The sequence below is a fragment of the Aulonocara stuartgranti genome (assembly GCF_965226115.1).
Source record: "Aulonocara stuartgranti genome assembly, chromosome: 23".
Classification (NCBI taxonomy): Eukaryota; Metazoa; Chordata; class Actinopteri; order Cichliformes; family Cichlidae; genus Aulonocara; species Aulonocara stuartgranti.
The window spans coordinates 23,803,826-23,817,651 of NC_138958.1; the positions used below are offsets into that span (position 1 = coordinate 23,803,826).

Genomic DNA, 13,826 nt, shown 5'->3' on the forward strand with positions numbered 1-13,826 from the left:
TATAGACATCAAAAGTGCAAAATTATTTTACATTTTACCATTAAAAACACACTTATGATGTGCAGCAACGAGCGACGCAGCTCATTCAAACGATTTCAGCCAAATTCTGTTTCTTGTTCCTTTCATTTCATTCCTAAAGATTATTAAACCAAACAGAAATAATAATAATCCAATGTTCATGTGGTTCATTTGGCATATTTATAAAGACAACAATGTTCTTAGATATGTTCGGTTAGATCAAAACACACACGTACACAAACAGACTGTTTGTGTATGAGCCACAAATAAACACATTGCATTTTTACTCCATCCTGTCTCAACTTTTCATTTCTCCATCTGCTTGTCATGCCTGTTTTCCATCCTGAACATCTTCCACCTACCCTGCATGCCTTTCCTCCCTGTTGTCATGGTCACGGTCAAGAGCCCCACGAGGGCGGTTGTATTAAAGATGGCAGTGCAGCGTCGGGGGTTTGATCGCGAGCCCCCCCGGCCCGGCTCTGCCTGTAGCCTTAAACGGAGCCCCCTCATACAGGCGGAGCTCTGCGAGGCCCGTCCCTCCTCCGCGTGCTCACGCCCATCACCTCTGTCTAAGAAATGGGTGGAGAAGGTAAAGTGAGGGTGGGGGATAAAAGCAAAGGTTGAGGGGTGGCTGTGACCAGCATGTGCATGCCTCAGCCTGCATCTCAACTCTGCTGTGTGTCTGTTAATCCAGGAGAGAGCGTACCGGAGCCCCGAGAAGAAGTCATCCCTCCCCAGGCCGGCCAAGTCTCTGACACGCCACATCCCAGCTGCTGAACAGGAGGACAACAGCACCCCCTCCAGGCCAACCTGTAAGAATCTCCACGGTCCAAAACCTTCAGATTGTTTGCTTCCCAGATTAATTGCTTCTTTACTCACCAGATTATTTGTATTATACTTTAACTCCCAACACCTTCCACTTCCCACCTGCTGTTTTACCCCTGATTTTCCCTTTTTATTCCCTTCTTCTGTAAAGCGTTCCGAACAGCGGACACCAGGTCTGGAAGAGCCCCTAGTATGGCAGGTAGAACACCTAGTAGATCCTTTTAGACCTTTCACACCATCTTCATCGACATCTGTTTATTAGTTTATACAGTTTATTTATGCTTGTTTGCTTTAATAACTATAAGATAAGGACTTATATTTTCCATAGAAGAGAGCATCATCCCTTCATCCCTGGAGTAATACAGAGAAAACCCCAACGATCAGATGAACCCCTATGAGAAAGGTTTTGGCAACAGTGGGAAGGAAAACTCTCTTTTAACAGGAAGAAACCTCAGGCAGAGCTTGGCTCAGGGAGGGACAGTAATCTGCACAAAAGTTTAGGGTCACTTGATTTTGAAAGAAAAGCATATTTGTTTTTGTGTAACAAACATGAACTGGATTGGAAATGTTTCAAATGGCAACAGATATCTCTGTTTCTTTCTCAGTGGCCAGCCTTGTTTACCTCATGCAAGTTTAATGGGGCTGGATCATCAGAAAACTCTCACCCAAATGGTTAAAATGCGATGAATCTGGCCTTTTGGGTGTCCGGAAAGATGTTTTCATTCAGCAGTGTGTACTACCCTTTTCATAAACAAGCACAATTCAGCTGTTCTGGGTATCATTTAATCAAACCGCTCAACCAGCAGAAAACTTGTCAGGTCTGTGGATGCACTTGTCTTATTGCCTGGTTTTGTACCAGGATCTCCTCTTTCTCCTCCTCTGGTACAAAGCCATCTTGCCCTGTTCCGAGAAGGGTCGAAGATGTCCCCCTTTATGTGAGACTTGACTTCTCGTCCACATGCATCGAGACAGTGTCCCATATTTTGAGTAGCTCTACTGTACCAAAAAAGTAAATAGATTTTATTTTATTTATTTATTTCCCCAAGAAATTCAAAGAGGGTAATCACACAGAACAGCAGCTGAAGTAATGTTTGATACAGGTGATCCTTAAGACCAGAAAAACTGCTTGTAAGAAGGTAAATTTAGTATGTTTGTGCCTTCCACAATGGACCGCTGGAACATGAGACTGATCGATTGACCTCATATGTTAGCACAACACTTTGCAGGTCTGTGCAAAAGTCTTGAGCCACCCCTCATTTCTTTATATTTTACTTCCAAGGTGCCAGACTTTTTTGTAATTCTTTTAAAGTGCTCTTGAGCAATAGTCCTCCAGGCTTTCCTAAGCTCTTGGACATTAGACACGCTTTTTATTTTTTCAAACGATGACATCACAATGGTGCCATAAAGATGTGCAAAACCACACACTGCATGAATGTATCCAAAAATCTCAGGTTTTTACAGCTTATAGAAGCCAATTTTAGTGCTTCAAGGTCATAGTTCAAAGGTCAGGGTGATACAAATTGGGAAAAAGCTTTAGTTTCCATTGGAAACAGGTATTTATAAAGCGTGTCTAAATAGGCTTTATCCACCCTGCAGTTATCTTATCAGAAAAGCAGGTGTGGATCACAGCAACAGGTGTGTTCCTTGTTCTCATGTAGGATAAAATCTTATTGGTTCTTCCCCGGTAACGCAGCAACAAGCCACCAGTAGCTAAATGAATTCAGCTGCCTGTGTTTGTGCTTTCAGGCTCCTGGGCAAACACTTGTGTGTGATCTTGGCTGTTTGCTTAGGTGGAAACTGAGCAGGTCTTTTTCAGTGCTGTGTTTCTCCTCCATCATCATCATCATAAGAAGCAGATGAAGGATCACTCCTTTCTATCCAATAGTTTGAAGGTTTTCTTTTCATTCCTCCTCCTTCGTCTTCTCATTACTGCCCTCTCTTCTCTTAAGGTACAGACTCGGCGCGTTCCCGATCAGTCCACAGTGGCGCCTCCACCCCGGGCTCCTCCGCCGTCACACCCGGCACGCCCCCTAGCTACTCCTGCCGCACGCCCGGCTCGCGCACCCCGGGCAGCCACACGCCCAAGTCCTTCAGCGTCCTCCAGGAGAAGAAGGTGGCAGTGATCCGAACCCCACCCAAATCTCCATCCTCTGTCCAGCGGCAGCTGAAGGTCATCAATCAGCCTCTGCCTGACCTGAAGAATGTGAAGTCCAAGATCGGCTCCACCTCCAACATTAAGCATCAGCCAAAGGGCGGACAGGTAACAAGCAGCCCTGAGACACAGAGTGACTTTTGTCTTTGCAGCACACAGAAATACAGGAAAACATCTGCAGGTAGAAAAAGCACAGATTTCCATAGATTAATGATTTCTGTCCTTATAAGTATTATGTGTGTACATAATTCTGCCACATGGGGGCAGTAAAGTACACATTTTAAAATAAAATAGGCTGCACAAGACTTTAAACTGCAAACCAATCACGATTTCACAGCTGTTTTTAACTTGAATTATTGTCCGTTCTTTGTATTATTTCCCTCAGTCAAAACATTTGACTATTTTTAAGAGATTTTTTAAATCCATCCTTTTGTCTATTATCATGACTCAGTATTACTGGATGCTCTGTGAGTATCAGAGTTTAGAAAAATCTTAAACAGCTCCTGCAAACCAGTAAAAAAAAATAGGCAGCTTTAAAAGGATGGGTTTTTATCTCCTTTTTCTCTCTAGAGATGTCATAAAATGCTCAAATAGTCTCCTCATGCTCTGCGTTTGCTCTCGCTCACTGTCTGGTGTGCCTCTAACCCACCGTCTGTGTGTCTGCCTCCCTCCGACTGTCCTCTGCCCTCTCCCTGTCCACCGTCATCTCCATCAGTCTGGATGAATCGTCATCAGCTGCATCCTTTCCCCTCTTCCTCCGTCTTCCTCCTCTTTCTTTCCCAACAATTTTCTCCCCGGTGACCTTCAGCTCTCCCAAAGTTTTTTTGTTTTGTTTTTGTAACATAAAGCCTTCCTCCTAAGAAAACACCGCCTCCAAGGAGCAGCCAGCCTGCAAAAGCATTTGCCCCTGAGGGAGCTGCTTTCGTCACTGTGCAGGATTTTCCCTTCCAGCTCTGGGTATTAATAATTTCAAGCGTGCAGAATTACCTATGGAGGAGTCACATCAAGGTCACAGCATAAAAATATATCATCTCTCTTCCTTTTATCCACCCTTGACTTTCAGAAAAAGATGTCTTTTAGGAACCTACGAGATAAAAATTTTAGAGGATCTCAAGGTGGCCAAGCTGTTAGAATAACTGAGAGATGTTCCTTTGCAATGACGTACCTCACACGTAAAATAACACATGGACTGCATGCAGATAGGAGACAGAAACCATCTCCTTGTTAATCTTTGGGGTGTAACTGATCATTTTAATGTCCCCACAGTGCTGTGTTGGTGAGGTCATTAACCCTGTGATATATGGAGGTGGAGTCGATTCACTGCCAGCTCTCCTTACTTCTTTGGGGAGAAAACTGACAGAGGGACAGAAATTTTTAATGAGGCTCGGTGACGCACGGCTTAGCGGAGCGGCACAGGAGCGCAGACAGATATATAGACCAGAAACATTAGAGGACCATTTTCTATCTTTTCATATTAGCTTCTGCTCACAGAGAAGCTTTTCTTCCACACAAAATCACTCTATTTAGACTGAAGTCTACAGGAGCTAGAATGACTCTTGGGTCAGTGTTAAGTGGCTCATTCCTCTGAAAATGGTCCGGTACAAGGACTGGACTCAAAACTAAAGAAACACTAAGAGACCTGAAAACAGTAAATGTGGTATTTCTGTTTTCAGTATTGTGATTTTCCGAGTTTACATAATTAGTTCATGTTTTTAAAATAAACCAAACAGGGCCGTCATTGAGTTCAGTTCATTCGCTCTGTCATTGGTCGACCTTGCAGAAAGGCTGAAACCTCTGAGCTGAAACAGCCACAGAAGGAATGAGAAAGATAACCTCTAAACACAGCACATGTTGTTATACGTGGGAATAAATCAACATCAGAGCTGTCGGAAGAATCCAGGTCAGTTCAGTGGAGACAGTCCCCCTTTTTATTACTTTATTTTATTTTTGCTGTACAAGCAAAACTACTGTTTGCTGGGTTTTTACTAATGCAGGGGAAAAATACGTTTTCTTGTTTTCTATTTGCAGATTTGATCCTCATCATATTTATAACATCTTGATCGTTTTATTGAGCATCAGTCTGAGCATCTCTCAGGAAAGAAACTCAATCTTTCAGTTTTTCTTACTCACAGTGAGGCTTAACTTGACCAGTGAGATTATTTCTGCCTCCAGGTCAGCTCTGAGAATAACACAAATTTGTCCTCTGTAAAAGATTCTTGGAAGGTCATTTCTTGGGCGTGACTGCAGTCTCAGTTACAACATAAGAGTCGAGCAGTTTGTAGCACCACTGTTTGGGGTTCTTGCACCTTTTTATCCTGGTCATTATAGACTGTATATAAAAGGCCGACTCTGAAACTGAAGCCAGACTGCATTCCTTCTAATGACCAGCAGGGGACGATTAGAAGGAAGTCAGATTGTAAAGAAACCTGGAAGACTATTGTCTATTATAAGTCTATAGTGACAAAGGGACAAAGCGAGAGACACTAAAGTGGGAATTAAACATTCGTATCACTGCTATTCTCAGAGCTGTATACACCACCACGAAGAAAAGCATTGTTAGTTCTAATGATGCACGCAAACAGACCCCGACCCCTCACTGCACACTTATCTAAATGAGGCACATACAGTGTTTTCTTTTTCTTTTTTATTATTATCATAATTATCCAATTTTATTTTAGGTTCACATTTTACACGAGAAGCTGGACTTCAGTCATATTCAGCCAAAGTGTGGCTCCAAGGATAATCTGAAGCACTCGCCCAAAGGAGGCAATGTATGTACGCCTTTCTCTCTCTCTTTTTTCTCTCTTTCTCTTATTTCTCTTTCTCTTTTTTCTCAGCTGGGGCTGTCGTGGCACTCTGTCATGCTACTATTATGTGTTCACGCGTCTGTCATCTGTCCGTCTGCCAATACGTTGTTTCGGACAAGCAAAAGAGAAGGGGTTTATTTCCAAAGGTGTAGCACGCCTATGTTACTTTTTTTCAGTTAGCACTGTTTACTGTTTAGTGTATAACAGGAAAGTTAGCATAGACTGGAAACTGGGGTGGAGGTGGGTTGCAAAGCAGCTTGCAGAGCTAGCTGTTGGTAGATTTGATTTTTCTTTAATTTTTAAAAATTGTGGATGTTGCACACTGGGAAGTAAACTCTTTCGTGCGCTTCACGTTTGAGACTTGGTGCTTGATTTCTGCATAGGCTTCAGCCCATTTCATGCAGTCTGAATTCAAGCGCACTCGAGTTAAAGTGGGCATCGACAGACTGATGTAAACCTGGGACGCCTCTACAGGATTATTTTAAGCAGGGAAGTAGGAAGGGTTTTTTTTATTAAGCCCCTCGACTCCATGGCTGTGTGAGAGACCCTGTGTGTTCTGTCTGTTTGGGTTTTTTTTAAAAGAAAAAAGTCAACCTGTCATCCACAGGTCATGATTCCAAGCGTTAAGCTGGACTTTAGCCACGTTAAGTCTAAATGTGGCTCCCTGGACAAAATCCAGCACGCGGCAGGCGGGGGAAACGTGAGTGACTTAGCAGAAAATCATCTCATCCAAGATCTGTCGTTCTTGATAACACTTCACATTAAGATGTGTGTGTGAGCCGTCCTCGTGGAGTGTGTTCGTCTTCATTAGCTGTATTTTGTGTCTCAGAAACAAAAACATTTACAATTGTATAATCTTTGTGCATTCACCTGGGCCACAATATACAGCATGTCTGCATAGTGCATATATTTCATAACATAAACCACTTCCCTCTGCAGCCTGCAAGGCTGTCAGTTTCTCTTGTTTACAATGCTCGCACTAATTCACATCACCCATGGACAATAAAGTTTAATTGAAGCACCTGCTCCCCGTAGCGTCACACAGTAGCGCCCGTGTTCTGTGTTTGTTTGATGTCTGCACCGTCACTGCTTGCGTTCATGTTAACCTCCCCTCCAGGGATCTGACATCAGCCTCTCTGTGGCTTTTCTGTGGACTGCGGTTGATTGACTCACACCGCCTTTGTCTAGAGATTCATGTCATCTCACCACGTTCATTTTCTCTCTTTTTGAAACCTGTCGCTTTCATTTCATTGCATTTCATGCCTGTTATTTGTGTTTTATTCACATTCAAAGCAATTAAAGGTGAATTTGTGCAATGTGCCACTGCTCGCAGATCCAAATCCAGACCAAGAAGATCGACCTGAGCCATGTCACCGCTAAATGTGGCTCCTTTTCCAACATCCACCACAGACCAGGTACTGTACAGCCACAGCTGGCCTTTTAGAAAAACTTAGAGAATTACATTATTGTACAATGTGTTTAAGGGCCTTTTCTTAAAGGAATTCTGAGACTAGTTGTCATTACCACATCTTTAATTGTCCTTGTTGAAAGAAGTTACTCGTACTATAAACTTTTAAAAACATTGGTGATATATATTCTTCATGTATATCTCACTGTAATCCACGAAATCTCCAGTTGAGCAAAAAATCCTTAGACCCCCAATGGTTCTTATCTATATCTCAGACAATGACCATCATCATGTTGCCTAGCAACCACCTACCAACTACAGTTGGCACGATACCACTTTTTTATGTCCGATACCGATACCAATATCATAAATTTGGATATTGGCCGATACCGATATGAATCCGATATAGTGTGTTTTTAATCAATAAAACTGTTTTTTAATATCTTGCTGCATTTTGTATAAGTTCAAACTCAAGTTTAAAAAAATAAAACACTAAAGCTATTCTGTTATACCTGTATGGAAAAAATACACTGCACCCAAAATATTTCCTAGTTCAGCAATACTGATCAATCTAATAAACTTAAACCTACTCCATCCTCCCTATTCTGGTATTTTAAAGAGTAAGCAACCTAACTAATAGGGTTGCAAACTCCCAGCACAAAAAAAAAAGGGAACCATCCCCCACCCTCCACCTCATGATGCTTAATCGACGTAATCAACTTTAATTTGATGCAGTGTGAAAAAAAAACGCACCGAAATAAATTATTTTTCAAGAATAATTAAATAGATTCAACATCTTTCTTCAACAGAACTGCAGACTGCACAGATGGTACCTTCCCAAAGGAAAAAGTACTATAGCTTACTAGGGTATATATATTAGACTTAACAGTTACTTTATACAGTAATGGACTTCTATACATTTTACATCATATTAAAACTTTGGGTGTAAGATTCAGATAATTAATTATTAAAAGCTCGACATTTTAAATGAGAATAAGAAAGAAAAGTATGTCTTTGTGCCCCCTTTTCCCTGTTCATGCCCTATCGGCCCCCCTGGCTAAACTTTGCTAGATCCGCCCCTGCACAGTTACCAGCCGTCAGCTACATAGAAAAAGATCCTGGTGTAGAAAGTAATATTAAATAAATTCTAACAACAGCTTATCAAGCTTAAACGTGCTGCTGTTGTTCAGCCGCTGGTTTCCTCTTTCTGGAACGAAGTGGGCCAAAAACAAACAAGAGAGACGGAGTCACGACAGAAAAGCCGATCAGCTGATCATTAAGCAGTTTCACGATTGAAGTAGCAGCAAGAAGAGGCAGTCGCTCCATATATCAGTTGTTAAGCTTAATGCTGGAATGCTTTATAAACATTCAGAGATGAACTTACACACTTGCTTTACTTCTCTCGGGGATAACCTTCTCAGAGATGAAATGCCGGTTTGGTAGCGAGGCTACATATATTCAACCAGACCACGGACAGGTCTCGCATGCCATAGCCGCTCTATCACGCGATCACTGCTCCGACGTGCTAAGGTTATGGGCCGAGTTATGCCATGTCGCAAGTTTTGTGAAGTGCTTTTTTGATATTTAATGGATCGGATTACATTTTTTTATTTCTCTCCAATATCCGATCCAGTAATTTAGGTCAGTATCGGACCGATACCGATACCTAATATCGGATCGGTCCATCTCTACTACCAACGAGTTAAAATGGCCCATTTGCAGCATTTATGCACCTACAGTGTATGACTCCTTATAAAAGCTTCGTATCATTTTAATTTGGTGGCAAAAACATCTAATTTATATCCACAGCAGTTGAATTATGCATGCAACTTATGATGTCTAAATGCTGCTTTGCAACTATCTAACAACACACTAAAATCACAGACCAAACAATACTCCAGCATGCATTTAACTAGTATATATGATGTATGGAAAAAAGGAAGGCAACCTACTTGTACAAAGTATGTAAGGCTCTCTTCTTAAAGGAATGCTAAGACTAGTTGCTATTAGCTGATTTTGATTTGTCCTTATGGATATAAATGATTTTTGTGCCATTTAGAGCGTAACAAATGCTGTGTTTTATAGTAAATGTTGGATCATTAAAACCTTCCAGTATTGATATATGTTCCAATTCTCTTTATGTATATCCACTGTAATCCATGAAACCTCCAGCTGAGCAAACAAACCCGGTCCCTGATTGTTCTTATCTATAGCACATCATCACATTGCCTAGCAACCTCCGACCAGCAAGCTAAAATGGCCCATTTGTAGTATGCAACTAAAACTCCTTATAAAAGCATTGTATCATTTTAATTTCAGGACTGTGCGCTCTCATATATATCCACAGGAGTTGGATTATGCATGGTCTATACTAATGTCTTTGTTGCCTAACAACCACCAAGCAACAAACTAAAATCCCAAACAATGCTGTAACATTTTTAAAAAAGGGCAACCAGCAAAGTACTCCATAACTAAATTTGATGAGACATTGACAACTCGTCGAGTACATCAGATCTGGATGCTAATTTCTTTTGTGCTTTTATTTTCTTGATTTAGGAAATTTGAAGTCTTAAGAATCAAATGTTGTTGTCAATTCTGTGGGGAGTTGTAGAGAAATACCGATGGAGTTTGTTGTCCAACTGATGTAGAACAAAGCACCAGGATTAGAGTTTCTTCTATTTTGGTAGTTTTTCACTGAAACGCTACAAATGTTTGTGCAGCACACATACTCCTCCACAAATAGCCGGTTTCTGGGCTGACTGAAGGTGGTTGGAAGGTTTTATCATGTTGCCCAATCCTATTAGGAACTTAATGTGAAGACGCTGCTTGATTCCACACAACTATCAGCTGTGCTGCTGCTCTGCTACATGTGCTGCAGGCAGCCCGGATGGAGTCAGAGCTGCTCTGCTGGACAAACTGTGACGATTTCTAAATGATCCCAAACGTCTTTTACCACATTACACAATTATAAGACCATTTAAGCCACTGTCACACAGCACGAAAGTTTAAATTTTTCTCTTTTAGCAGTTGGAGAATGCAGTTGGTCACCATCCATTTTATAATAGAGGCAGATCCACATATTGTTATTTTATATTACATGCTTGTCTTTAACTTACAGTGCAACACAGTTCAGTGGCTGTGGGTTGCACAAAAGGAGTCAGAAATTCCACGTAGATCAACATAAAGATGTCAAACTGTTTGTCATATTTTTTTTTTTTAAAACAAGGCCCAATAACACCAGTGAGCGAAAGTCTGTTCTGGTCAAATTAGTTTTGATTTAGTAAAAGCATATGTATTTCCTTTAATCTTAGCAATAATCTGATTGATATTTCTTAATTTCATCTGTCATTTGTCCACTTACAGCTTCAGTTTTGCCCCCATAATGTCACCATTTCAATGATATTTACAAGAAAGTGTCAAAGCAGGAAATTGAATATTGCATCCAGTCTTACATGGTACTATATAAACTGTATAAATCAGGTCAAAGCTGGCACTTGTGCCTTTTTCAGGCTGTGCAGTGTGCAGACTGAGATTTTTTTTGCCCTGAGCATTGCCTAGGAGAAGTGATGTCCTGCAGGCGAGCGATTCCTCGTGGGTTTAACACTTCTCTTCTCCTCCTTGCTGTCCTGTTCCCAGGGGGAGGACATGTGCGTATCGACAATGTGAAGCTGGACTTCAAAGAGAAGGCCCACGCCAAGGTCAACTCTCTGGAGAACACCAGCCACACTCCTGGAGGCGGGAACATAATGGTAAAAGGAAGCCTCTTTTTATACCAAATGTCACTGTCAGTTCACGTTAAAGAGGAAAAAGAGCGCTGACCTAAACCGTCTTCCCCTGCTCACCAGATCGAGAGCCACAAGCTGAATTTCCGGGATTCGGCCAAAGCTCGGGTGGACCACGGTGCGGAAATCATCGTCACCCACTCCCCTGGCATCGAGACGGGAGGCACCTCTCCTCGCCTGTCTTCCTCCGGCAGCATCAACCTCCTGGAGTCGCCCCAGCTCTCCACGCTGGCCCAGGATGTCACCGCTGCCCTGGCCAAGCAGGGCTTATGAGCCAGCTGCCTCTGCTTAAGAAAAATACAAATCCACACCATCACCCCTCCTTTTCCCATCGTTCCCATCACAAGCTTCCAGTGTTTAACGTAACCCCCACAGTTGTAGCTGGTTGACCGTCTCATCCAATCAACGATCCCTCCGGCCCTTCCAAGCGGGATTTAAAAAAACTGAATTCTTCATAAATCTTCATCGACACTCCCCGTCTGTCGGTCTGCTTTTTATCCTCTCATTCACTCAAACGTGGACTGTTCTGTTTTAGATAAGCTGAATGCCAAGGTTCAAGTGGTTCAAGAAGGTGGTTTTACAATTGTACAGGATTTTTCTTTGGTCCTTTTTCTGTTCATCTTTACTTCTTTTTCTTTGGTGCGTTGAAAAACACCAACACATTCCCACTCGCACGGGGCTAAAAATTTCAAGTTGGACCGTGACGTCCATTCAGAATTTATACGGTACTGAATGCAAGATATAGCTACTAGACAGTAGGTGCTAGTCTTAAAGATAAGCGAGAGACTTAACTGACCTGCAAAAGAATGGCTGATGAGCATGTCTGCAAAAAAACAACATAAAAAAGAAAAGTGTGTGACATGAACTTTTCTTTGTTGCGTTTGTTGGATTTCCTGAATTGTGCTGAATTGTTGGACAAACTTGTGTTCTCTTGTTTTCTTTTTATATATAAATATATAAAAAATATATGTCACTGTAGTTGGAAGTATTTACAGTTTTGTACGTTCCCTGTGGCTGCTCTGGCTTATTAGCATTTAAATGTGGATAACCATTGCAGCTCTGTCGAGTCGGGCGCTAAAAGGCTAGCTTTCCAATAGATTTTTGTGTTTTAGTTTCTTCTCTCGTCAGCCGTCGGGCTGCGCCGCCCCTTCCACCCTCTCTTCTTTTTATTTTCTGGTTTTACATTAGCGCTGTGGTTTTTATTAGGCTACAACAATGCTGTTATGCTGGCATGGCAAATAAATGATAAATAAATTAGATCTATTTGGAGCGATCTTCGACTTTTCTGTGTGGGTGTAAAATGGCCCGGGTGCATTCTAGCACACGGGCCCCTGTGACCTTGCTCCTTTTGCAAAGACTGGGTTGTGTAGTGTATTTGAGTGGGTAAAAGCCCCGAATTTTGTTTTAAAAAGTGTTAAGTGTGAAGCTTTATATGAAAACATTCCATTTGAAAGAAGTTTTTGAACGTTTGCAGAGATAAAGAAGGTAAAGAATGGGAATAATACCCCACAAACCTGCAGCTTTTAGAAGTTTTTTTTTAAAAAGAATAAAAAAATGTTCTAGCATATTCTCTGCTCACCATTATGAGACCCCCCCCCCCCACCTCCCCTCCTGATGTCACCTACCCTTCCAGTGTTTTTCTGTGCTTCCTATATCCCTCCCCCTCTTTGCCTGTGTATGTGTATTTAAAAAAAAAAGATTTAAAAAAATTGTAGATGTGTGCACACTTTCCGGTGTTTGAGACGTACTGATGACAAAATGCTCCTACAGGATGATGGCAACAACAAAAATAAAGAAATAAAAGAAATAAAAAAACTGGTTCATTCTAGTCTTGTGGATCAATTCTTTGAAAATACTCGTCTTTTTGTGAAAAACACGTCAACCTGCATGTGTGGCGTGCCTGTTTGGTTATCATCAGCACGTGTTTTGAAGGCTAAACAAAAATGTCATTATTATTCATTAAACAGGAGGCATTGCTGGCTTTACTGTAGTCATTTGAAGTTTGTATATTTGACAGACAAACGCTTTAAAACCTGTTATAATTTTCTATAGTTCTGCATAAAGTTGGTAATGGCGGGTAAAACATAAGGCATGGGGGCCAGAATCGACCCAACAAACATCGGCCCTGTGGACAGCTTTGGGAAATGTGAAGGAGAGGATAAACTTTGGAATTTTGACTATATTTTCACAGATTTTGTAGCTTTTCTTTCTGTTTAAACACCTCCACAGTTGTTCATACTGTGCCAAAGAACAACAAAGTAATTAAGTGATAGATAAACAATTAAATAACAGCAACCTTTCCCTTTTTTCATTACTACACACATTTTTTTTTTTAACTTAATGAGTTTGTTAGTTTGGCAAAACAGTGATTTAAAAACAGACATTTTTCGTGAATTAACAAAAACATTCAGTTTTATTATTACATGAATTTTTTCTGTAATTTTAAACATTAATATGTTTTAGTTTATGCTCAACGAAGCGCGATGACATATTTCTTTAGCTTACTAGAGAAGCATTTCTTTTCTGGGCTCTAATGAAAGTTATAGTGGGATAAATGCAATTTTTGCAGACTTGCTTCTGTACACCACTGCAGCTTTTAATTCAAGAGGGTTAACAAAAATGTATGTATGAGTTAAGAATTACAGTCATTTTTGTACACTATCCCATTTGCAGAAGCTCTAAATCAATTAGACAATTGACTGACAGGCAGTTTGATGGCCAGATTAGGCCTGTTCCCTTCTTCCATGACAAATGAAGCAGATAAAATATCTGAAGTTGATTCCAGTCCAATTTCATAGCTTCTTACTTAAAGCGTGGAAGTACTGACCTTACTT

At 41.1% G+C, this 13,826-nt stretch overlaps 1 protein-coding gene across 9 annotated transcripts in view; it reads left to right on the forward strand.

The window, feature by feature from the left end:
* Positions 1-12,815, forward strand: part of LOC309700300 (uncharacterized protein) — an 81,461-nt gene extending 68,646 nt beyond the window's left edge. For 4 of the 9 annotated variants that reach the window (XM_082523794.1, XM_082523796.1, XM_082523795.1 and 1 more), the window contains 9 exons: positions 422-607; positions 713-830; positions 995-1,042; positions 2,793-3,103; positions 5,674-5,766; positions 6,410-6,502; positions 7,136-7,217; positions 10,847-10,959; positions 11,056-12,815. In XM_082523794.1, the coding sequence (XP_082379920.1) occupies positions 422-607; positions 713-830; positions 995-1,042; positions 2,793-3,103; positions 5,674-5,766; positions 6,410-6,502; positions 7,136-7,217; positions 10,847-10,959; positions 11,056-11,265 (1,254 nt within the window). In that variant the 3' untranslated portion in view covers positions 11,266-12,815. The remainder of the gene's footprint in view (positions 1-421; positions 608-712; positions 831-994; positions 1,043-2,792; positions 3,104-5,673; positions 5,767-6,409; positions 6,503-7,135; positions 7,218-10,846; positions 10,960-11,055) is intronic. The other 5 variants (XM_082523797.1, XM_082523791.1, XM_082523792.1 and 2 more) reach the window with 5 other exon arrangements.
* The last annotated feature ends 1,011 nt before the right edge of the window (positions 12,816-13,826 follow it).